Source organism: Mercenaria mercenaria, unplaced genomic scaffold, assembly GCF_021730395.1.
Source record: "Mercenaria mercenaria strain notata unplaced genomic scaffold, MADL_Memer_1 contig_2144, whole genome shotgun sequence".
In the NCBI taxonomy this organism is placed as follows: domain Eukaryota; kingdom Metazoa; phylum Mollusca; class Bivalvia; order Venerida; family Veneridae; genus Mercenaria; species Mercenaria mercenaria.
The window spans coordinates 12,665-39,514 of NW_026460185.1; the positions used below are offsets into that span (position 1 = coordinate 12,665).

The 26,850-nt window shown below is 36.3% G+C and overlaps 1 protein-coding gene across 1 annotated transcript in view; it reads left to right on the forward strand.

Moving 5' to 3' along the window:
* The window catches only part of LOC128552199 (uncharacterized), a gene marked incomplete at its 3' end in the record, with an annotated part of 53,136 nt that overhangs the window by 11,271 nt on the left and 15,015 nt on the right, over positions 1-26,850 (forward strand). Inside the window, exons 4-12 of the mRNA XM_053533222.1 lie at positions 6,145-6,380; positions 7,224-8,426; positions 10,893-11,093; positions 14,028-14,212; positions 14,913-15,050; positions 15,271-15,333; positions 20,849-20,953; positions 22,215-22,288; positions 26,011-26,167. Coding sequence (XP_053389197.1) covers positions 7,574-8,426; positions 10,893-11,093; positions 14,028-14,212; positions 14,913-15,050; positions 15,271-15,333; positions 20,849-20,953; positions 22,215-22,288; positions 26,011-26,167 — 1,776 coding nt within the window. The remainder of the gene's footprint in view (positions 1-6,144; positions 6,381-7,223; positions 8,427-10,892; positions 11,094-14,027; positions 14,213-14,912; positions 15,051-15,270; positions 15,334-20,848; positions 20,954-22,214; positions 22,289-26,010; positions 26,168-26,850) is intronic.

Sequence of the window (26,850 nt, forward strand, 5' to 3'; positions counted from 1 at the left end):
TTACTCTTATGCTCCCGAAAATGGCGAGCATACATGTATAGTTACCGCTTTGTCCGTTTTTCGGTCCTGAGCATAAATGGCATTTGATTGGAACTTCAGGTAGTCATAGAACCCATTAAGGTATAGTTCTGCACGTTTGGGTCGAATATTTTTCTACAATGTAGAATTTGATTAAACTTTCATTTTTCAAAACTGAAGAATATACCTAGAAAATTTAGCAAATAAAAATGATAGGTTCATGTGCTTGATTTTTTGATAGACTAACTTGAAAAATTTGAACCTCACGCTATATTTCATAATGGGAGTCTATGGGAAAATCATAACTTTCATAACATTTTTGCGAATAGAAATTTTTCTACAATGTAGATTTTGATGAAACTTCTCACAGTAGTAACTGATCATATGTCTTTTAATTTGGTGAAATAAAATGTATAGGTCCGTATGCTTATTTTTAAGATATTTAACCATGATTAAAATGAACCGAATATTTCATGCCAGTTTGGGACAGTATTTTGAATTATTTAACGTGTCATATGTTTTAATATCATATTTTGACTTTAGAAATCTAGCAACACTGCCATTTTAAAAAATTTACTCACAGGTTGTCATTATTTCATAAAATGATTTTCATATCCGTACACCGAATCCAGGCTTTATTTTATATTTTCCGGATAAATGACGTTACGCCATCACTTCCGGTTTATCAAACGTGCAGAACTGCCTTAAGACAAATTGTAGTGCCAAAGAACAATGACCCTATCGTTCCTAGGTTTTAGCTCACCTGTCACAAAGTGACAAGGTGAGCTTTTGTGATCGCGCGGCGTCCGTCGTGCCCGCGAAATGATGGTTAAGTGACTGCATAACGGTACTTTCTCTTTGATGTCATTCATTCCGTTCTGTTTATGTGACTTTTTTCTTTTTATGTGACTGTTAGAACAATAGAGAGAACAATGGGGGTGTCACATAAATACCGTTTCGTTAGAACGTCCGTCCGTGCGTCCGTGCGTAAACTTTTGCTTGTGACCACTTTAGAGGTCACACTTTTCATGGGATCTTTATGAAAGTTGGTCAGAATGTTCACCTTGATGATATCTAGGTCAGGCTTGAAACTGGGTCACGTGCCGTCAAAAACTAGGTCAGTAGGTCAAATAATAAAAAAACCTTGTGACCTCTCTAGAGGCCATATTTTTCATGGGATCTGTATGAAAGTTGGTCTGAATGTTCAGCTTAATGATATCTAGGTCAAGTTCGAAACCGGGTCAACTGTGGTCAAAAACTAGGTCAGTAGGTCTAAAAATAGAAAAACTTTGTGACCTCTCTAGAGGCCATACTTTTCAATGGATCTTCATAAAAATTGGTCAGAATGTTCACCTTGATGATATCTAGGTCAGGTTCGAAACTGGATCACGTGCCGTCAAAAACTAGGTCAGTAGGTCAAATAATAAAAAAACCTTGTGACCTCCGTAGAGGCCATATTTGTCAACGGATCTTCATGAAAATTGGTCAGAATGTTTATCTTGATGATATCTAGTTCAGGTTCGAAACTGGGTCACGTGCGGTCAAAAACTAGGTCAGTAGGTCTAAAAAAAGAAAAAACTTGTGACCTCTCTTAGAGGCCATATTTTTCATGAGATCTTCATGAAAACTGTTGAGAATGTTCATCTTGATGATATCTAGATGAAGTTCAAAACTGGGTCACATGCCTTCAAAAACTAGGTCATTAGGTCAAATAATAGAAAAACCTGGTGACCTCTCTAGAGGCCATATTTTTCATTGGATCTTCATAAATAGTTAGAATTTTTATCTTGATGATATCTAGGTCAAGTTCAAAACTGGGTCATATGGACTCAAAAACTAGGTCACTATGTCAAATAATAGAAAAAACGACGTCATACTCAGTTCAAAACTGGGTCATGTGGGGACAGGTGAGCGATTCAGGACCATCGTGGTCCTCTTGTTGAATTACCTCCCTTTATCATACAAAATAATGCTTCTCCGGAGCATTTATTTCGAAAGAATTAAATGATTTGGACTGAAACTCCACAAAATGATAGAGGGCATTGACAAGGAGTGCAGTGTCAAAGAACCATAACCATGCCGTACCTAGTTTTTCTTAGCTCACCTGAGCAATGCTCATAGTGAGCTCTTGTGATCACGCTGTGTCCGTCGTCCGTCCGTGCGTGCGTCCGTCCGTCGTCAACAATTGTGTTTAAAAGACATCTCCTCCATAACCACTGAATGGATTTTGATGAAACTTGGCATGGATGTTCCTTGACTGGTCCTCTACCAAAGTTGTTCAACGGTTCCGCTTGGTTGCACATAGGGGGCCGCTAGAGCTAAAAATAGAAAAAAAATCTTCAAACGATATCTCCTCCTAAACCGATGGTCCGAATTTGAAATAATTTCACTCAAATGGTCCTTATGTCACTCTCTACCAAGATTTTTAAAATTATATCGATTCGTTCAAAAACATGGCCACCAGAGGGCGTGGTCACTTTTCCCTATATGTATAAAGTGGAAACTTTAAAAATCTTCTTGTGTGAAACTGCTGGCCCGATTTTAAAATAATTTTACACAAATGGTCCTTGTGTGACCCTCTACCAAAATTATTCAAATTATTTTGATTCGTCAAAAAACATGGGCGCCAGAGGGCGTGGTCATTTTCCCCTATACTTGTATAACAGAAACTTTAAAAATCTCCTTGTGTGAAACTGCTAGCCCGATTTTAGAAAACATGGCTGCCAGAGGGCATGGTCACTTTTCTCTATATGTATATAGCGGAAACTTTAAAAATCTTCTTGTGTGAAACTGCTAGCCCGATTTTAGAATAATTTTACACAAATGGTCCTTGTGTGACCCTCTACCAAGATTGTTCAAATTATTTTGATTCGACAAAAAACATGGCCGCCAGAGGGCATGGTCACTTTTCTCTATATGTATATAGTGGAAACTTTAAAAGTCTTCTTGTGTGAAACTGCTAGCCCGATTTTAGAATAATTTTACACAAATGGTCCTTGTGTGACTCTCTACCAAGATTGTTCAGATTATTTTGATTCGTCTAAAAACATGGCCACCAGAGGGTGTGGTCACTTTTCTCTATATGTATATAGTGGAAACTTTAAAAATCTTATTGTGTGAAACTGCTAGCCTGATTTTAGAATAATTTTACACAAATGGTCCTTGTGTGACCCTCTACCAAGATTGTTCATATTATTCTGATTCCTCAAAAAACATGGGCGCCAGAGGGCGTGGTCACTTTTCCCTATCTGTATATAGTGGAAACTTTAAAAATCTTCTTGTGTGAAACTGCTAGCCCGATTTTAGAATAATTTTACACAAATGGTTCTTGTGTGACCCTCTACCAAGATTGTTCAAATTATTCCAATTCGTCAGAAAACATGGCTGCCAGGGGGCGTAGTCACTTTTCCCTTTATGTATACCATACTTGTCCAAATTATTGCCCTAAGGTAAAAAAAAAGGCCACGCCCCTGTGTCTGACATGTACTTACTATAGGCTTTTATATTAGAAACTTTGAAAATCTTCTTCTCTGAATCAATAATAGCTAGAGCCTTGATATTTGGCGTGTGATATCAGATTTGTAATGTCTACCGTAATTGTTCAAATTATTGCCCTAGGTTCAAAAGTGTGTGAGACATGTATATAATATAGGCTAACACAAAAGAAACCTAACTCTGTACTTATACAAACACACTTGAAGCCTTGTACACAGGTGAGCGCTTTAGGGTCAATGACCCTCTTGTTTTTATTATATCCCTTTATTATAACAAATAAGGCTTATCTGGAGCATAACTTGAAAAGTATAAAAGTCATTTGATTGAAACTTCACAGAATGGTAGAAGACATTGATAACAATTCGAGGGCTGAGCGCGAAACTATTGTATCTTGTTCTTTATTTATATACAGTTACAATAGTTTTGCGCTCAGCCAACGAATTGTCATAGAACAATAAATATCCTACCTTTTCGTTTTAATTCTCTCACTTTATCTTTAATTTAGTCCTTTTATTACATTTTTCTGTATCGAGCAAACCAAAATTACCTCCTGAAACACCATGACCCTAAAGTATTTATTACATTTTATTTTTGAGACACAGATATTAGGCTCAATAACTCAGTTCACGTACATGATTCATGGACAGACAATTTCCACAGGGAATGATGCAAAATACCACGAAGATGTATATAGAGGCGCACATGAACGGGTAAAACAAATATGAAAAGAACACTTGGTTCATGAAAATATAATTTCGCAGACCGTATCGGCAACTTATGTACTATACACCAAACTATACATGTATATTTCCGACACACATAAGCAACACATGTAACGCCTTCGGATTTAGGAGAGACTCCTTACTGGAAATGTTCTACAACATCTAATATAAGCTTAAAGCTATGTTCGTTTCTATTTGTCCCTAGGTCACAGGTTAACCCTTTAATACGCATGTATATAATATTTGGAATGATGTAACATATACTTGACACGTATTTCCAGTTCGTTTCTTTATCCAGGTAGCATTTAAGCTCAAGATCTGCAGAGTTTTAAAACATTTTATGCACGACATATGTAGCCCATTCGGTATTTCGCCAATACTGATGGTGAATACTTTTCTAGCAAAGTGACCGCCATATATTTTTTCTTCTGGGTGGGGTTTAACATACGGAAGGTTTCGACTGCAAAATTTAAGCAGGCGCAGGGCAATTACAACTTATTTCCATCTGTTGATAGAAATGTTGCTAATTTTCAGTCATTCACGGAGGATAAGTTTTTCTCCGTCATTTCTACAAATACAGGTAAGGTAAATGCACTTACGTGCTCGGTTGCACTACATCCATCGCGATATTTTGGCAAAACAATGTCATTTTCACAAAATTCACTCACAAATAAAAATCTCACCTGTTTGTCAGTGAAATGTTTACCACATATGTACTTAGTCTACGGGAAGCACAACATATGATATTAAGCGGTGCCCATTTGGGAATACGTATGTTGTATCCCCCTCCGTGATTAACGGAAATCGGCGTAGCTATTATCTAGGATATACTTTTATGATTAATATAATCCAGCCGGTATTTATTACATACGATTTCATTGTACCCCACGAACAACGAAGTTGTAAGGGGGATATACTGGTTTCAGGTTGTCTGTCTGTCTGTCTGTCCGTCCGTCTGTGAACACCACACTCCTCATCCCCTTGACACATTTAAAATGAAACTTCACACAAGTGATCAGTAACAACAGTAGTTGTGCATGGTGCATGTTAGGTTTTTTTTTCTTTTGCAGAGTTACGGGATTTTGTTTTTTGTTACTCTACTCTATACATAGAGTCTGCATATGCAATCTTGTGCGCGCCTAATCTCCTGAACCCATACACACAATTTAATGAAACTTAACGCAAAGGATCAGTAGTTACCCAAGTTGTGCATGGTGCATGTTTGGTTCTTTCAATAAAAATTCTGCGCAGTTATGGGACTTTGGTTTTTGTTAATATGTTATATACATACAGTGTGCATATGCAATCTTGTGCGTGCCCAATCTCCTGAACCCTTGTACACAATTTAATGAAACTTCAAATAAGTGATCAGTACTAACACTAGTTGTGCATGGTGCATTTTACTTTTTTTAGATAAATCTTCTGCAGAGGTATTGGACTGTGTTTTTGTTTTGTTACTATGCTATATACATAGAGTCTGTATATGCAATCTTGTGTGCGCCTAATCTCCCGAACCATTGCACACAATTTAATGAAGCTTCATACAAGTGATCAGTACCAACCTTACTTGTGCATGGTGCATGTTAGGTTCTTTCAGAAAAATATTCTGCAGAGTTATGGGACTTTGTTTTTTGTTACTATACTTTATTCATAGAGTCTGCATATGCAGTCTTGTGCGCGCCTAATCTCCCGAACCCTTGCACACAATTTAATGAAACTTCACACTGTTAACGACACCTCTAAAAAGCAAATATCACTCTACAAAACTAGATATTTTCTCTCCTATCAGATAGAATACGTAATTAGTTGTCCTTCCAAGAGCAACAACCTTTCGAATTTCAGTTTGATCATAGCCGACTTGCAAAATGTTGAATACATACTCTTTCTAACTGCATATATTTTACTTCAGATTTCACCAGACTGAAGAACGGAAACCAGAAGTTCATTCTCGAAGGGGCTACAATAGAATTTTTCCAGTTGAAGTAACCGACTGTATTTATGTTGAGCATTTACCAAAGGACGTGTCTGAAGATTTTGTTGAGATCTATTTCGACAACACGAAACGGAGCAATGGGGGCCCTGTGCGACATGTTGAACTGTTTGCTGGTTGCAACTCGTGTCTTGTTTGTTTTGATGATTACGCTGGTATTTTGATTTTAGACAATAAGTCATGCAAGTTACCAAACAATCTAAGTTAAAAACAAAGTCAAGTGCGATTTCATTATACGCTCTGTAACATCAGGGTTTCATTTAACCGAATGTCAGAAATTAGTATTTAATGTACAGTGATATAATAAAGGAACTTTTATTTGCACTTGAAATCATTACAGGAATAAAATATTTTTTCTGGTGTTCATGCATGTTTCGTCACCTCAGTGCAAGAAGTGGATAACTGCATTGACTTAAAGAAGGACTTATTCACTTTTTGCACTAAGGTGACGGTTTAAACCCTGTCTAATAACGCTCACATTTAAAACAGCTCTGAAGACGCTTCATGTTAATTGTGTGCGTAAAAGACAAAGTTAACACATGCATGAGCGCCAGAAAAAGTAAATCCTTATAATTCTAAGATTTCCACACCGACGTGTCGTTTTTAAATTATTTTGATTTCCGAATCAAACGTTTCAAAAACATGTTTTTATCAATTTTTGATCAAAAATATCATCCGATAGGAAATGATCTGGGTAAGCAAATGAGTGTTCATACTTTTATGTTTCACTCTGAACTGAGAAACATATCATTGTTTTTCAAATATCACTACAATGTTTCGGCATTGTCGCAATGCTGAAATACGCGATCAAATACAAAATGCTAAAAGGGGTTAATCAATGAGTGGCCATCTCGGCTAAACCAATCAAATTGCTTGAATTACTAGATATTGGTATTATACACATTTCAAATATATAATTCGATTGTCAATTCAGTAAAACTTTGCTACTTTTAAAATCATGTTTTTAATAAGTTGAATTTAATATAGACCTTTTACAGTTGTAGACAGTGTTTTGGAGAAGAAGCATCGACTGAGCGACCAGATTTTAGAAGTACGAAAATTTTACGAATGTGTTCGTTCGCCAGAAGAAGAGAACATAACTGTTTCACCGACGATTGTCATTTGTGAAATTAATATTGAAAAGTTGAAATTTGTACAGGAGACACACGCCTACAAAACAAAGCTTGAAAATAAATTAGATACTTGCCATGCGAAGACCGATTGGTCAGAACTTGACGGAGAAAGACATGTTTTAAAAATAAACTGTACGGCAGATACCAAATCTTTGAAGTCTAACAGATTTCAGATCAGATGGAGACAAAGAGTAAAGCAGATATTTGAAAAAGTAATGGATAAAATTGGTGTCTACAAAAAACAACTGAAAAGCCCAGAGGTAAAGATATGTTTGGAAACAATACGAAATATTAATGGTGCAGCAGATATACAGTGCGATTTTGACGAGGAAAAAGGGATGGTTATTATTGTTGGGAATTCATCTGTTGTGAATCTAGCGTCCAAATACATAGATGTAATAATTACTGCTCATGAACAAGGAATTGAGTACACAAAGCTTAGAGTTGTTTTCTCTAGTGAAGCAGAGATCAATCTGATTAAAAAGCTAGAGAAATTTACTCAGCTGAAAATGGATTTTCCAGACGTGAAGGTTCATATAGATATGAATGAATGCATTGTCGAACTGGAGGGTAGTGCCAATGAAGTAAGCGGTGCTAAGATGATTTTATGTGATGCGAAAAATGCGTTGATCACAGTATTTAGCGACACTCTACCAAGTTTGTCAGCTAAGCTGTATACATTGCCACAAACCATTGATTTTATTTCTGAGGGGCTGAAGAGAAAAAACCTAATAGCAAGCTGGTGTGTGAGTGATCAGAGACTGATTATTTGTTGCCCTTTCAAAGAAGTGCTTGACAAGACAGTAAATACCATTAGGTCGGCGGTTGTTCAAAATGATATTTTGACAAGTCCCGAATCAGCTTCAGTAACAAAGACAGATATTTGGTCAGAGAAAATGAAGGAATGGGATGAGATGTGTCATGGACGAGTAATTGTTTCACTTGATGATTCGGATACTGGTTCAAAAAAGATAGAAGTTTATGCAACGGCGGACTTGGCTCCAAAGCTGTCCGATGATATAGCTGGAATCCTGGCTAAAGAGTCAGAAAAGTCAGAAGAGAAAAAAGGTATGAAATAACTTATTTCTGGTGTTGAAATTGGGAAATAGATTTTAGTTTTGCGTGCTTTGTTTGCATCTGAACGAAAAAAACTTGTTTTATTTGCCAACAAAACACGAAAAACTAAAATTTATTTCCATTCTAACACGTTTGCATTACACCAAGAAGGGATATTAATCTGGAATCCTTCTTTTAGGCGTAAATGGACGGAGTAAACTGGAATAGCCAAAAGTAGGTCATTTTGCAAAACGTGTTTTAATCGACAAGACAATACATGGTAAAATCCTTCTTTGTTTATATAAAAGAACATCTTAAAAGTTTTAGAATAATTATTAAAACACAATGGTTAAAGTGGTTTATATGCGGAAACTTACAAAAACGCTTTCGGAGTATTTTTAATTGAGCAACAGCGTGCTAAAGGTAAGCTATTGTGATGACTCGCCGTCCATCCGTCCGTCCGTTAGTGTCAACATTTTTCAAACGACATATAAACGACAATTATATTGATTCGTCAAAAACATGGCCGCCAGAGAGCATGGTAACATTGCTCTGCATGTATATGGCGGGAACTTTAAAAAAATTGCCAGAAACTGTTGAACTGATTTTTAAATAATTTCATTTTGAATATGCTTGCCTGACCCTTTGTCAAGAATATTCAAAATGTTCAGAGTCATTGCCACCAGAGGGCATGTTCACTTTCCCCTGTATGTAAATACAGTGGAAAATTAAAAATTCTTCTTGTCAGAAACAACTGCTTGTCCATTTTAAGAGCAATTTTACACAAATATTTCATGAGTGACCTTTTACGAAGGTTGTTCAAATAATTCTGATTCGTCAAGAGCATGGCCTACAGAGCTAATATCTTCTCCTAAACCGTTGGTCCAATTTTAAAATAGTTTCACAGAAATATGTTTTGGATGACCCCTCCCAAAATTATTCCTATTCGTCAAAAACATGACCTCTAGTGGGATAGGGCGTGGTAAAATTTCCCTATATGTATATAGTGGGAAATTAAAACATATTCTTTCAGAAATGCTTGCCCTATTTCGATATAATTTCACAGAAATGTGTTTTGGTGATCCTCTAACTTATAAGTGCTCAAATTATTCTGATTTGTCAAAAACACGACCGTCAGTTGTCGGAAAATGCCTGACCGACTTTGAAATAATTTTACACACATGCTTCTTGAGTGGCCTTTTACAAAGATTGTTCCAGTCATTCAGATCCATCAAAATAAAAATGGACACCAAAGCTAAAGATGAAAAAAAATCTCCAAACAACATCTCCTAAACCGTTGGCACGGTGTATATGCATATCGGGTCCTTCTCTGTGGAAAATGAGAAAACGGATCCCTCTCTGTTCGCGCACAGGACACTCTTTGTGTAAACAATGAACTCCAACGTCAGTGAGCTCGGAAAATCGAAATTTTCGTCCTGAACACATTTTTATGCATAAAAAACATACGAACCGCGGAAAGACGTAGCTATATACCATTGCTTTTTTATCGTTACATTTGTTTTATCAGTTGACACAAGTCCAAACGAAAATGGAATGTAGACAGAGGGTACTGGCTTGGATGAACATCGTGCGATGTTTATGAAATTAAATACGACTTTTCTTGAATATAGCAAAGTACCTTATATGTGAAGTCGTTGATCCCATCTTACTTGTAAATACCTTTTATGTGGTTATTTTTATCATGTTTCCTTAAAAACGCCCTACTTTCGATTTCGTTAATGCACGGGATCCCTCTCAGTCGGTGCAATTTTGTCTCACAGGATCCCTCTTGACTCTCTGCACCCGGCACGGCAACCCTCTTCGACAAAATTCTCTATCGGCACCGGTACCCTCAACTTCAATGTTAGAATTTTGAGATGGTATTCTTATTGAAAACAACATCTTTTTGTAAGGGAAATAAATCATGGTGTTTTTACTTCCCTTATTATGCTTTTAAATTGAAAATAAATCAGCAATTTCACATAAGATGCATATTTAAATTTTATTATCAAATTTACCTATACCTTAGTGAAACTCAAGTAACTTTTAAACTAAAATTTGTATAATTTGATTTGATACAAAGAGGGGCCATTCATGCATAGCTAGTCTGAAAAGGGGTCATTCAGTGACACATCTGTACCATAACAAACCCTCGTCCGACCGGGCACACAAGTCTGTACTGGAAACATCGATATTGTTCCTTACACTGACTTACCGGGTACTTTTGTTTATTTACGATTGTTAAGACAGCTTGTTGTATAGAAATCACAACGCCATGATACCAGCTTTAAATGTTTTACCTTAACAGTATTTAAATTATGTTGCAATACATATTCTGGGAAAAAAAACAACTTTCTTATAACTGACAACTACGGTTTTGAAAAAGCTAATTCTTTTTCAACTCAAAAGGTACTTTGAATCCATATAACCTACTTTTGGGTTTATTTATAATGTAATAGATGGATATAAATGTTTCAGAACCAGACTACAGCTTGGGGTCCGAGGAAGACTCTCAGGCTGTGACGACAACTATTCTAGTATCTAATCTACCCGCAGATATTACAGAGGAGTTTCTCAAACATTTCTTTGAAGATAGGTCACATGAAACGGAAAACGTTTTGGAGGTTAAGATCAACTCGAAAAATAATAAGGCTAATGTGAAGTTCAAAGACAACAATGGTATGTATTCATTTTTTTAGCTCACCTGAGCATGAAGTGCTCAAAGGTGAGCTTTAGTGATCGCCCCGTGTCCGTCGTCCGTCGCCGTCCGTCGTCCGTCCGTCCGTCGTCAACAATTTGACTGTTAACACTCTAGAGGTCACATTTTTGGCCCAATCTTAATGAAACTTGGTCAGAATGTTACCCTCAATAAAATCTTGGACGAGTTCGATATTGGGTTATCTGGGATCAAAAACTAGGTCACCAGGTCAAATCAAAGGAAAAGCTTTTTAACACTCTAGAGGTCACAATTTTGGCCCAATCTTAATGAAACTTCAGAATGTTACCCTCAACAAAATCTTGGAGGAATTCGATATTGGGTCATCTGGGGTCAAAAACTAGGTCACCAGGTCAAATCAAAGGAAAAGCTTGTTAACACTCTAGAGGTCACATTTTTGGCCCATTCTTAATGAAACTTGGTCAGAATGTTACTCTTAAAAAAATCTTGGACGAGTTTGATATTGGGTCATCTGGGGTCAAAAACTAGGTCACCAGGTCAAATCAAAGGAAAAGCTTGTTAGCACTCTAGAGGTCATAATTTTGGCCCAATCTTAATGAAACTTGATCAGAGTGTTATTCTCAATAAAATCTTGAACAAGTTTGATATTGGGTCATCTGGGTTTAAAATAAGGTCACCAGGTCAAATCAAAGGAAAAGCTTGTTAACACTGTAGAGGCCGCATTTATGACTGTATCTTCATGAAACTTGGTCAGAATGTTAATATTGATGATCTTAAGGTCCAGTTTGAATCTGGGTTATGTAGGATTAAAAACTAGGTCACCAGGTCAAATCAAAGGAAAAGCTAGTTTACACTGTATAGGCCACATTTATGACCATATCTTAATGAAACTTGGTCAAAATGTTAATCTTGATGATCTATAGCTCAAGTTTAAATCTGGGCTAGGTGGGGTCAAAAACTAGGTCACCAGGTCAAATCAAAGGAAAAGCTTGTTAACAGTCTAGAGGCCATTTGATGATCTATAGGATAGATTTGAATCTGGGTCATGTCGGATTAAAAACTAGGTCACCAGGTCAAATCAAAGGAAAAGCTAGTTAACACTTTAGAGGCCACTTTTATGACCATATCTTAATGAAACTTAGTCAGAATGTTAATCTTGATGATCTTTAGGTCAAAGTTAAATCTGGGTCAGGTGGGGTCAAAAACTAGGTCACTAGGTTATATCAAAGGAAAAGCTTGTTAACACTCTAGAGGCCACATTTATGATTGTATCTTCATGAAACTTAGGCAGAATGTTAAACTTGATGATCTTTAGGTCAAGTTCGAATCTGGGTCATGTTGGATCAAAAACTAGGTCACGGGGTCAATTCAAAGGAATAGCTAGTTAACACTTTAGAGGCCACATTTATGACCATATCTTAATGAAACTTGGTCAGAATGTTAATCTTGATGATCTCAAGGTCAATAGGTCAGGTGAGCGATACAGGACCTTCATGGCACTCTTGTCTATTATTGCACATAACTGTATTTTAAAATAGCATTGATGCGTGGACTGGCCCACAGTGTTCATTTATTTGTTTGTTTTGTCGCTGTTTTCTAGTATTTTACATTGTCTTTGCATTTTTGAATGGGGTAGTAAGATAAAAACAAAATACCTTTTAAACACACTGGATCATAAAAGGATACAACAACATATGAAAAAAATAGTAGAATGTTCAAACAGTGTCAAAAGTTTAATATTAATCCAGAGCGCTTTCGGCTTTTAGCATGAATATAATATTATCGACTACGGAGGCAAAATATATGCCGCTGTTGTTTTTATTGCATGCTACTCGGTTTATTTTTTAAACTTTTGACATTGGTTGAACTTTCACTCCATCGCTGTAAGACTTCTACATAACCCGGTTTTGTTATAAACGGGTTAGTAGTTACGAGTGCGATTCAGTCATTGGTGATCTGATCGTATGCCTAAATTATTAATCAGGTCAAGAAAATTTTCACGTTATCCCTTCGAAGTATTTTGGGAAATGTAAAAGTCACGTGGACTTATGTCAGGAGAAAAAGTTTAGTGTATAACCGGAAAAAACCTTTTCTTGTTTTAAGAAAGGCTGTAAAATTTGACTTTTGTGGACTGACGCATAGTCCAGGATAGGCTGTGTTCTTTTCAAACCACTTCGGCGTTTATTTTGATAGATATTTTGACACCTGTGAGTACTTTATTTTTGTAGAACTTGCCTGTGATGGTTTTACCGAATTTGTACGACGGGACAACTAGAATTGAAGAAAATAGCATATAATAAAATCTGTGAAAAATTCGTTTGAAAGCATAGAATGCAAACTTGTTTGCACTTTTTGTCCTTTTTGGAATACCAGACTTGCCTTACTTTTACTAAGTCATTGTTTGTTGTTTATGCATCGCTGAGGCTCAGAATAATAAACCAAAGTTTCATCCCAAGTGAGCAACTCGGATTTTTTTTGGGATTTCAATTTATGTATATTTACAGCAGTTTGTTTTTGCGCAACCTAAACGCTTGGACTTTTGGGCTGGTGTCAACAAATGGGAACCCCTCTAACACAAACCGTCTTCATTTTCAAACAGTCAATCAGAATATGATGGACGGTTCCTTCTGAAATGTCCATAGTATGACCTATTTGGAAAAAGTATACTGACCGTCTTCTTCTACTATACCACTAACGGCACCAATGTTTTCCTTTGTTGCTGCAACAACACGCCTACCGGACGGTTACTTGTCTCGAAGACTTTTGTGATCCCCTTGAAAGTTTTTAAGCCAACGATCAATGCATACATGTAATAACAATTATAAAGATATGAGTGAAGTCACTTTTCCTGCCTGTTAATTATGCGTTAGGTAGAATAGCATGCTATATTTACTTATTTTCTGTGCAAATATTTATATCCAAGCTTGTATTTTCAGCCGTAGAATATGTTTTAAGAAGAAAACATAAATTGTGTGGGAAAGGTTTGAAAGTTCAGCGTTGCCATGGCCTCCCAGACATGACTGCAGGAAATTTTGTAAGCCCAGCCTTAGTAACCAGCGACAAAGGAGATGTTGAGAAGAAATACCAATCATTCGGCGAAAGCTTAGAAGATGGTAGCCCGGTAATCAAATTGATAAATATGAATTTATTTATTTATTTTGTTGGGTTTAACATCGCACCGACACAATTATAGGTCATATGACGACTTTCCAGCTTTGATGGTGGAGGAAGACCCCAGGTGCCCCTCCGTGCATTATTTCATCACGAGCGGGCACATGGGTAGAACCACCGACCTTCCGTAAGCGAGCTGGATGGCTTCCTCACATGAAGAATTCAACGCCCCGAGTGAGGCTCGAACCAACATCGATGAGGGGCAAGTGACCTTAACCACTCGGCCACGGAGGTCCCGATAAATATGAATAATAAGTAGCAAGATAAATATACAATATTTTACATATTGAAAGAAAAAGAAAACTATAATTATTAGACATATTCTCGCTTTGGGTATAAATTATATGGTCGTGTAAAAGTACGCATGGTAACATTTGTCCTCATTTTTTAACACGCCTTATGAGAAACTATTTAACTGCGATTTATTTCGTAATTGTTTTCTTTCTTGAAAACTACAGTAATGATAAACAATCAGTTGTGCAGTCAGTAGTGAACTAATTTATGCTACGCACTTGTTATCTATTTATATGAACTGAGAGTCAATAGGGTTAGACTTTGCAGACATTTTTTATGCAAAAGTGTACAGGATCTTGTATTAATTTGGTTTATATTTGACAGCAATCTTATCTATTACTATTTTACATTGCCAGCACTTATACAGAGAAACGCAAAGACTACTAGCCAGGCTTACTAAGGATACGTTTCGAACAGTTGTTCCCCAGATACAAGCTCTTCCAATAAAATCGGAAACTGAATTGAAGGAAGTTGTTGATATAATTTTTGAAAAGGTATATGCATCAAACATTAGTATTGCTTTCTTTGTTGTGCTGAAATAGATTTGAAGACTTTGAAAATTTAGATTTATTTCATTGTATTTTTTTTATTTGAAAGATTTTGTATCTGTTTTTGAGCATGAAACAAAATGCGGAGCATGGCCATTTAAAGTGATGCAGCGCATTGGAGGAAACATGATACTCGTAACAGACATCAATACACTTCTTGTTTCAGGCAATTAGTGATGATCAGAGCCGCTGTGTTGTTTATGCCAATCTGTGCCGATGTTTGTCAATGGTAAGAAAACCTTTCGTTTAGATCGACTTACAAGGTTTGTCATATAGAATTCAATCTGTTCGTTATTAACTATGTTCTAAATATGTTATGAAATATAAAATAAAATTTGTTTTCATATGCTTGACCTCGTGGCCTGAAGAACAAAATTGATTACTAATGGAATATTATAATGACATTGATCCAGAATCATAGCTGTGAAATTGCACTTCATATCTAACTGAACTTAATTTGTTAAAGTGTGATATATAGGGCAAAAGTAAAAGTTTTTTCTGATTAAAACGTTTATTTTTCATATATTCTGAAGACATACATATTTTGATATATTATTTTACCAGCGTGAAGTTATCAGTAGAGCAATAACAACAATATTACTTCTATTACTCCTTTAACGTTATAGCAGTAATACTTATATGAAATAAACAAATATTTTCTTTGCATTTTTCTTAATTTTTGTACCCGTCTAGTTTACGAAAATACTGAATTCGTAATAACCAGACATGAGAACAAACAATACGTCATTTATTTCGCGATGTTATGAATTGTTAGATTTACAATTTTTTTGGAGGCGAGTTCAATTTCTGATATCAAATAGTGCTTATTTCTAACAACATCAGAGTTTCTGCCCTTAATGAAATAGTCCCATTCTTTATAAACGCCGTTTTTTTTCCGATATCAGGGTGCCGTATATCTTTCTTGGTATACCGTCAGTTGACACGTGACCAGTGATATACGGTCAGTTGATCATGTGACCTTATGATCGATATTGTTGTCATAAGAAATTTTGCATTGAAACCATCACCATTGTGTTGGAAATGTCTGAACTAAGAAAATGAGTGGTCAAATAATGAGTTTTTATTCAAAAACGAAGAAGTTATTGCGATTTTTAATTGTAATCACATTACTGTGTCGGTGATTACGTCATTATATAAGTGACGTCATTACGAATATGACCTCATTAAAACGGTCGTCGCACACTTATTTTGTAAAATAAATTGCCAAATATCGGAAAATGAAGTAATGACAAGATAAATAGAATAATAGGTTAGTGCCTAAGATGGAGAAAGTTTATCTAGCTCGGCTCCGGACGTTATCAGGTTCGCCTTCGGCTCACCCGATAACCTCCTCCACCTCGCCAGATAAACTTTCTCATCTACGGCACTAACCTATTATTCTCTATACATGTATATCAATATAATAATATTGATAAAAACAGAACACTATAGATCTAATACTGTGCCTCAGCTTTTTAGTCCCCTACCGGTGGAACACCGGAGGGGACTATAAGAATACTCTCCGTCCGTCAGTCCGTCCGCAAATCTTGATTCTGCAATAACTCAAAAAGTATTCAAGCTAGCTTATGCTTGTAGGTCAAAAGTCAAGGTCACTATTGAAGGACAAGTAAAATTTGTTTCTGCTTTATAACTTTTATATACATTGATGGATTATCTTATATATATGTTCTACACATAAACGTTCCCCATGATGAGACAGTTTGTCAACGCATGATCTATGCTTGTCGGTTAAAGGTCAGTGTCAGGTAAACATTTTTTTTCTGCTCCGTTACTTTAAATTGCATTGAAGGATTCTTTTAGTACTACATAGAAATTTTCCCCATGATTTGACAATATGTCACACACATGCCCCATGGTTGTTGGTCAAATGTCAAGGTCTTTATTGGAAGTCAAGTAAAAATTTGTTTCTGCTTCATTACTTTTAATTGCATTGAAGGATCAATTATTTGTTTCACCGGTAGAGGACTTCTGTATTGCCACTGCAATACTCGGTCACTTGTTATTTTTGGAACATGGCGTTTCTTGGCCATCATATCTTTTCCTATGCATTCATTTTGTAAAAAAAATTAAAAACTGTGTTTTAACGTACAGAACGCAAAAATGAAAATAAATGAAAGTGAACTTATTTAACATTTTTTTATGAATTACTTTTTGTAGAATATTGATAAATATGTTGCCAAGGTTTAGTGCAGATAACATTCAAAAAATAATTATTCATTGCTGATTTTGGATGTTCACAATCAGTCATATGTAAATCAATGAAAATCAACAATAACTTTGAAATTCTTATTTGGACTATTTTTATATTTATTTAAGTGAGCATACCTTTCTGTACTGATAAGGGATGAAATTGTATCCATTTCGTATACTTAAATTTCGTAATTTTTGGCCGGGTTTTCGAAGAAAAATCCGGCTTGTAGATTAGGGCTGTCCGGGCGGATGGATGAGCGGGCGGATGGATGGATGGGATAATGAGTCTCATGTTAACCTTTTTTATTCATTAATTTGTCTCAACAACTACTTATTCAAACTTAAGAAACTTTTCCAGAATGATCCCCTATTACCCTAGTTGGTCCAAAGTAAAAATGGGGTCGCAGGGACCTGAACATTGAAAATGGTTTCCGCTCAATATCTGGACGAGTATTTCACCTATGACCTTCAAACTTCATAGGCATGTTGTTCTTGATGTGTACATGAATCCTATTGATTTCGGTGTCACTGAGTCAAAGATCAAGGTCACAGGGATCTAAACTTTGAAAATTGTTTCCTCAATATCTGGACAAGTATTTCACCTAGGACCTTGAAACTTACTAGGTATATCCGTCTTGATGTGAACATGACCTCTATTTATTTCGGGGTCACTGTGTCAAAGCTTAAGGTCACAGAGATGTAAACATTGAAAACGTTTTCTGCTCAGTGTCTGGACAAGTATTTCACCTAGGGTCTTGAAACTTCATGCGTATGTTGGTCTTGATTCTACATGACCGCTATTGATTTCGGGGTCAAAGGTCAAGGTCACAGGGATATAAACTTTGAAATGGTGTTTTTCTTTCTTTGATTTTTTTACACCAATTTATTTCTTTAATTTCATTTTATACCTATCCAGTTCTTTTTAGTCCCTTTTTCCTTCAAAAGTGCTTATTAATTTAGAGGTTATTTATTGTACTTTAACTCTTTATCAACTAATTCGGAAAACCCAGGCAAAACGCCGTCAGGCGTTAGCTGCTTGTTGCAGGTAAATTTTAATAAAACCTACCCATCTTTTTTTTCTATTTTGCAAAACCTGAGCTCCCTTAATGGTAGCGAATTACTAAAACGGCGCTGTTACTCGCTGTCGATGCTTTCTTTTCAATTTACTCTCACTTTTATACACCCGAAGGGATATATTATGTTATACCCCCGGTGTCCGTCTGTCCGTCCGTTAGCAATTTCGCGTCCACTCTGTAATTCTTGAACCCCTTGAAGGATTTCAAAGAAACTTGACACAAATGTCCAATCATCGAGACGACTTGCAGAGCGCATGTTCTTGATGGCTCACTTCAAGGTCACTTAGGGGTCAAAGGTGTTACTTTCGGGAGTATCTTGCTCCGCATCGCGATGCTGTTGTTTATCTTTCCCTTGCCCTCATTTTTATGGTGACTCGGAATCCAAGTAAGTATAAGTTTCTTATACGTACTTTTGGCAGGAAAAGTGCACGTGTGTTTCATGCCGCTCAATCAAAAATTGAAGTAAATGACTCACGTGATGATAGCAGAAGTATTTTAGTTTCTAAAGTAATAAGTATATAGAACTATTACAACAGCTGCAATTTCACATGGTCTGGGGTGGTATATATGTGTTTTGTGTGAGAGGGGGGACTTGTGGGGGGACGGGGGAGTGGAACGGAAGAAAGGGCAACTATTTGTAGTAAGTTCTCCTGAACAGTCAGAGAAATGCTTCAAAATGAGAAAATCATAAGAAACACTTTCAAAATGATTTATTGAAATGATAACTAAACAACAGTCTACCTATATTGTTACAAATATGTGATACCAATTGGATACACATTTTACATTTCAATAAACCAAATTGTCATCATTGAGAACAAAAAAACAAAAACTTTAGCTAAAAAGCCAAAACTTCAATATCTGAGGTAACGTTTCTTAATATCGTAAAATTTCTTGAAAGGAATTTACACATTATTTTGATTAAGTTTTATGCACTACTAAACTTTCTAGCATGGCCTCAGCACAATTTTTAGCTCGACTGTTCGAAAAATAGGGGAGCTATCCTACTCGCCTCGGCGTCGGCGTGAGCGTGAGCGTCACACAAATGTTAAAGTTTGCGTACCACCCCAAATATTTTCAAAGTCCATTGAGATATTGCTTTCATATTTTGCATAGTTGTTTACCATCATGACCCCAGTCTGTAAAAAGGAGGAGGCAACTCTTTCAGGCATTTTGACTGAATTATGGCCCCTTTTCGACTAAGAATATGCTTATTGTAATGTTAAAGTTTGCGTACCACCCCAAATATTTTCAAAGTCCATTGAGATATTGCTTTCATATTTTGCGTCCTTGTTTTCCATCATGACTCCAGTCTGTAAAAAGGAGGAGGCAACTCTATCAAGCATTTTGACTGAATTATGGACCCTTTTCGACTTAGAATATGCTTATTGTTATGTTAAAGTTTTACTCATAGCTTATATTATACTGTCAAGCACTGAGAATAGTCGAGCTCGCTGTCAACTGACAGCTCTTGTTTAAAATAATTGTCAGTGTAAGTCATGAGAAATGTGTGCATGTTGAATATCGAATACAAAGAGTTTTAAACAAATGTAGGTCATATTTTGTCTTCCTGGTCAGTTGTTAGGAAAAGGACCTATTTAGTTTTTCTTTCACTTTTGACCACTGTTTTATTTTGGCTTCAGATTATTGGTCAGTTCAGAGCTGTTCCCCGTAGAATTTCTTGGGTAGGTCATCTGGTATTAATGATGCTATTTATGATAAATTTACCCGCAGTATAGATAAGTTATCAAGGGTCAAAAAATAGGTGAGACACATAAAAAATGACAAACTTGTTCAGAGATATTGATCTTCTGGTATTAATGATGCTATTTATGATAAATTTACCCGCAGTATAGATAAGTTATCAAGGGTCAAAAAATAGGTGAGACACATAAAAATGACAAGCTTGTCTATAGATATTGATCATCTGGTATTAATGATGCTATTTATGATAAATTTACCCGCAGTATAGATAAGTTATCAAAGGTCAAAAAATAGGTGAGACACATAAGAAATGACAAACTTGTTCAGAGATATTGATCTTCTGGTATTATAATAAATTTACCCGCAATATAAATAAGTTAAAGGTCAAAGATTAGCTGAGGCAGACTTTAGTCATTTTACAAAGTGCCTAAAAAATTTAGGCATTTAACAAAATGCATAATTTCGGAAAATGTATGTAAAATGTATGAAGGTGGATATTATCAGCGGATAGGTATATATATATATTCTTCTTTTATGATATAAAAAACAACATTTTATGTTTGTTGATTTCTCCCATAACTGGTCATAAATACATAACTATATATTATATAGTCACTGTCTGTTTCATCTATGCACACTGTCAATGGAATATAGCAAAAAAAAAAAAAAAAAAAACAGCTAATTTTAGTCTTCCCAAGGTTTTAATTATATCCGTTACACTACTTCCATACATTTGTTTCTCTTAAATTACAGATTAAAGTGCCGTCGGACTCCAAATCGGGAGAAATGGTGAATTTTCGTGCTTTAATATTATCATTATGTCAGAAAGAATTTGAGAAGCCATCAGAACTGTCAGACGTAAGGATGTTTAATGTTGTTTATTACAATACATTTTAAGTGTAAGAGTGTACTGCCACTAAAAGGGAAGTGTTTAACAGTCTATTGTTACTATATCTTTATATACACATATAATTCAAATATCTATTATATTAAATACATTTGATGAAAGAATTTTCTACATTTGAAGTAAATATGTAAAGACAATTTAATGTAGTGAAAGACGTATATTGGATAATTTTTAATAAGTTGAATGTCTTCGGTTTTCGTCTTTGTAACGAATGGAAATTATAAGATGATACAGTGAAAGTGCGACATCTTAAATATTGCTTGTTAACATGATGAACTTAATGTAACATCACATAAAAGCAATTATTTTTATAAGAAACGAAATACTATTAATATCTGTTATATTGTATGTGTATGCCAAAATATTTTATGCTGACGGCGGATAGAAAATAACAGTCACAGAGTCTAACTTGCTTTTATCGTTTTATGCTTTCGTCTGTTCGAGATTTCAATGTCATTGCATATCAGCAATATACTGTTAATGTTTACCATATATAGTATGTAAAACGCATTTTTAAGGTCAAAGTCAAGGAGACACTTGATGATCAAAGATTTACTAGGCACAGGTGAGTTTTTAGGATCGTTGTACATCCGTCCACAATTAATTTGTAAAAAAGCACCACCATTCTAATTTCAATCCGACTTCACATGGACATACTTTTTACTTTTTACTATCCCCTGTAAATATGTGCCGTGGTGGCATAGGTTTGAAGGCGTTACATTGATATACTCATGTCTGTGTGTGCGCCCGTCCGTCCGTCCGTCCGTCAGTCTGTCACTGTTCTTGTCCGCGCTCTAAGTCGAACATTTCTCATCCGATCTTCACCAAACTTGAACAAGATGTGTTTGCCAATAAGTCATTGGCCAAGTTCGATAACTAGCCAAATCGGCCAAGGCACTTAGGAATTATGGCCCTTGAATTACCGAAAATATCGATACCGGTGGTACAGGTCTTGGTGCATGGTTGACTCAGATATATAATGGAGAAGAAATGCCAATCTAGATGATTAGGCAGTTGTGGGAGACATGCGCTTTTCTCAAAAGCAGCTCTAGTTTTTTTCTGATTTTAACACTATTTTATCTTACTTTAACAGATTCAGCAGCAAAATTGTTCGTGGTTTCGACGTGTGCGGTTTTCTTCGTTTGGGTTTTAATTCCACGGACACACGCAACAAGTGAATCTACGATTTAGTCATTGCTTTTTTATCTGCAGGGAGATGGATGGACAGATGACCAGTTGAGACGACCGATAAACCGTAGAAAACAAAGGTCGTTAGGAAATATTCGGTGAGCTCGATTATGCATGTAAATGTGAAACTGACGTTACAAATGTAATGGTAACAACAATGGAAGCCTTTAAATAAGTACTGTAATGGTAGTCCTAAATTTAGTTTAGTTGAATCTATACTATAGTAGTCTTGGGGACTCCGTTGCTGAGTGCTTAAGGTCACTGATTTCGAATAATTTGCCCCTGACCTCTTGTGTGTTCAAGTCCCATTTGGGTTTTAATGCGAGTAAGTCATCCGTCTGGCTTGTGGAACGTCGGTGCTTCTGTCATGTTGCTCTCCTTTGTTTGCATAACACTCGACAGGTAGGTAGGGTCTTATCCCATTTTTTGTAATTTATGGCCATCAAGTGGTTCTTTGGAAGGTTCGAGAGTTTGCGTAGCTTGTTAAGACAAAATTAAAACAAGAGATATGCAAGTTGATTGATTTTAAGGTTAGTAGGTCAAAGGTCAAGGTCACAGTGACCCTGAACAATTAAACGGTTTCTGGATGATAACTGAAGAACGCTTGGGCCTAGGATCATGAAAATTAATAGAGCGGATGATCATTACCAGCATATGACACGTATTGATTTTGAGATCGGTAAGTCAAAGGTCAAGGTCACAGTGACCCGGAACAGTTAAACGGTTTTCGGACGATAACTTGAGAACACTTAGGCCATGGATAACGAAACTTGATAGGGAGGTTGATCATGATCAGCAGATGACCCCTATTGATTTTGAGGGCAGTAGGTCAAAGGTCAAGGTCACATTGACCCGGAACAGTTAAACGGTTTCCGGATGATAACGCAAGGATGCTTGGGCCTAGGATCATTAACATTGATATGGAGGTTGGTCGTGACGAGCAGATGACCCTTATTCATTAAGAGGTCAGTATGCCAAAAGTCAAGGTCACAGTGACCCAGAACAGTAAAACCATTTCCGGACGATACCTTGAGAACGCTTGGGCCTAGGAGCATGAAAATTAATAGGGCGACTGATCATGACCAGCAGATGACCTATGCTTATTTTAAGGTCAATAGGTCAAAGGTCAAGATCACATTTACCAAGAACAGTGACCAAATAATTTCTGTTCCTTGTACAATTACTGAATGCATGGGGGGGGGGGAGCATTTCGTGTTCTACGAGCTCTTGCTTTATCTGTGAATCTGTGAAATAAAATTCCGCCACAACATATAGACCTCACGTAGACCAGGTCTTTATGGCCGCCCAGACAAGCAAACTCTAAAAGTCCTCAAGAAATATTTATAATAATAAAAGAAACAGACTCCCCTATAATACCTCAACTAAAAGAATGTAATCTAAACTACTACATATTCCTTTTCTTACCCACACTGCTGCCAAAGTCAGTCAACTGAACCAGAAAGAAGCTGTATGTAAGTAACACATGCTAGTCGTAAGAACAAACTGCTGCCTAAGTCAGTCAAATTATCCAAAACAGATAAAATGACATAGAAAATAACAGTTAAAATGACAAGAAGACGTGTCAGTTAGAGCTTATGTCCCTAAATATTTTCTATAAAACTCTTATTATTGAGAACAGTATAAGTTTGTGTCAGATACTCATTTCGACCATTGACAGAGTAAATTTTGCCCGATTCTCTAAACAGATGTGCTTACCACAGTTTCTGAAAATAGTATGCACAATAATGAGGGTTTTCGGATGGGAGCTGTAAGGTATGGTAGTATACTACTTCACATGCCTTCATTCACTGATTCACTGAAGAACTGAACTTGACTGGTTCCTAGCTTTTGATGGTCAAACCGAATGAGCAAGGCAAAATCCAAGCTCAATACTGTGATTGACCATTTATTTCATAAGTTATTATATTCGACTGGTGCTACCATCCAAAAACCCTCATGTTATCCGGGTATGCTGCGCCAATGTATGTCTTCTATTTCGAATGCGTAAACATTGACTAAGAACTCGCCACTTCGTGGTTATTTCAGCCATTTTGACGCGTTTCTTTTGCAATTTCCCTCGCGCATTTCTTGTGATTTTTGGTGTCTTTTTGTGTTCTGTAATACCAAGGTATAATAAGCAAGATCAGATTAAACAATCACATTACTTTTAATTATTCTAAAACCCCATTTTAATTTCAAAAGGTCTTCATTGTAATTATGTCTCGAACATGTAGTAGGAGAGACATATTAATTTAGTGTGGTCTGTCATTCTGTCTGTATGTCTGTATGTCACAAAGTTTTCACACGCAACTCCTCCGACACCACGGGACGGACTTACACCAAAGTCCACAAGAGTCAGCATTGCCAAGCCTAGTTGTGCGCATTTTATAATGTTTTGGCCACATTTCAATACACACAGACGCACAAGCACACACACACATAAGCAGAAAAAAACAACAGTCGGGCGCCGCCTAAGGATTCCGGCAGCCAAAATTAAGGTGGGCACGATAACTTACTTATAGTAAAAGGAGAGGGAATGCAAAAGCAAGGAAGCGCAAATGCAAGGGAAAAGGATGAGAGGGGGCAATATAGAGAGTGAAGAGAAAGAGGAAACAAACGTTAACAACAAACAAGACAACATACTCAACACAAAATGCAAGACGGACAGAAAACAAATTAAAAATAGGGGCACTGCTTGGAACCAAACCTGACATGAGTGATCATTGCCAAGCCTCATTGTGCAAATTGCCGACATTTTCGGGTTTGATGATTTTCAGCGGAGTCATGGCCCTTGATTCATCAAATTATACTATGTTTTGGCCACCCCTCTTATATTATTGGACGGACTTCCATCAAACCTTACAGAAGAGATCAGTGTTAAACCTAGTTATACATATAATCGGCATATTCTGGTTCATTGATTTTCAGCAGATTTATGGTCATTGATTTGTCATATTTTACAGTGTTTACGCTACTCCCGGTATACAATTAGGCTGAATTTCACCAAACTTCGCAAGTGGTTAGTGTGAAGCATAGTCGTGCATATTATCATTATGTTCTGATTAAATGATTTTCAGCAATCACGATCTATGATTTGTCAAATGCTACTTCTCCAGTACGATTGGTTGGAGTTACTACAAGCTTTACAGGAGTTACCCCTTCCAAGCATAGTTGTGTCTATTTTGGAAATGTTATTATTCAGTGATGTTCCAAGGAGTTATGGGCATTAATTTGCTTTTTATGTTTTCTGCACATTTTCTGCGTGATAAGTGGCGGGAGACATACGTTTTTCGTGAAAAAACAATTTCTAGTTATCTCAGTAACTACCTGATATTTTTGTTACAATGAAGTATTGAAAACTCTGACAGTGGCATTTGAGACTAAATTCCGTTCATGTAAAATATATAAAAGAAGTAAAGCAATTTTAAGACTGTTTTGACAGTTTAATGAATACGAACATATGCGTGAGTGGGCATGCTTTCTTACGGGATTTGATTTTTGGATATATTTAACATCAGACCATATTAGTAGCTGAACGTGTTTACGAGTTCTAAGGTCAAGGTCACACTTGACAGCTGGTGTGCTCGGCATTCTGCACGTGGGCACACTTGGTTTTAATTTCACGCACTAATTACATAAAATAATCTTTTTACCACGGAAATTTAATTTGCTCAAAATGTTCTACATCGTGACATGTTTACTGAAAGGATCTTTGTACCAGGGTTGTTAATTTCCTCGCAGCCATTAACTTACGAAAGCAGTATATAAAAAACGATATTCGTAGTGACTTGTATGAATTTACTTTATTTTGTCATTTCAGGTTGTTTGGAGAACTGTTTAAATTAAACATGTTGACCGAGAATATTATGCATGACTGTGTATTCAAACTATTAACCCTCAAAAATCTAGATGATCTCGAAGGAGTATGTACACTTCTTACAACCATAGGCAAAAAATTAGATGTCGAGAAAGCAAAGGTATGTGTCCCTTAATAACTTTCTCTTGTTCCTTCGACCATATACGCACATGTTCATTCGTATTCGTCCGGGACTATTTTTCGTAGATTTTATTGATGCACCAAACCAAGAACTAAATCCTTACTTATTCTTTATCATTAAGGTAATTCTGCAGTCAGATAAAAAAGGACAATGTAGAATTTCATTGAATCCTGAATTTTTAAAACTTCAGAGCATACTTAGACAATTCGGTAAATTAAAAAAAGACAGGGTCGACAATTTGTATCTTTGCTAGACGTTTTCCTGGGCTACAACGTAGATTTTAATGAAACTTCTCACAGTCGTTAATACACATATTGTCTTTAATATGGAGAAGTAATATGTGTATGTTCGTGTGCTTGTTTTTGAGAATTTAGCCGATTGTTAAAAGATCCACACACGAGAGGCTGATTTTGAGATATTATGTGGAATTATTTAACGTGTCGAACGTTTTAATATCTTTTTCTTTTATTATTAGCTCGACTATTCAAAGAATAGTAGAGCTATTGGACTCGTCAGTGCGTCGGCGTCCCGATTTGGTTAAGTTTTTGTATGCCAGTAACCACTTGTGGGAATGGATTGAAACTTCACACACTTATTCACTGTGATAAACTGCCTTATATTGTACAGGTTCCATAACTCTATTTTGCTTTTTAACAAAATTA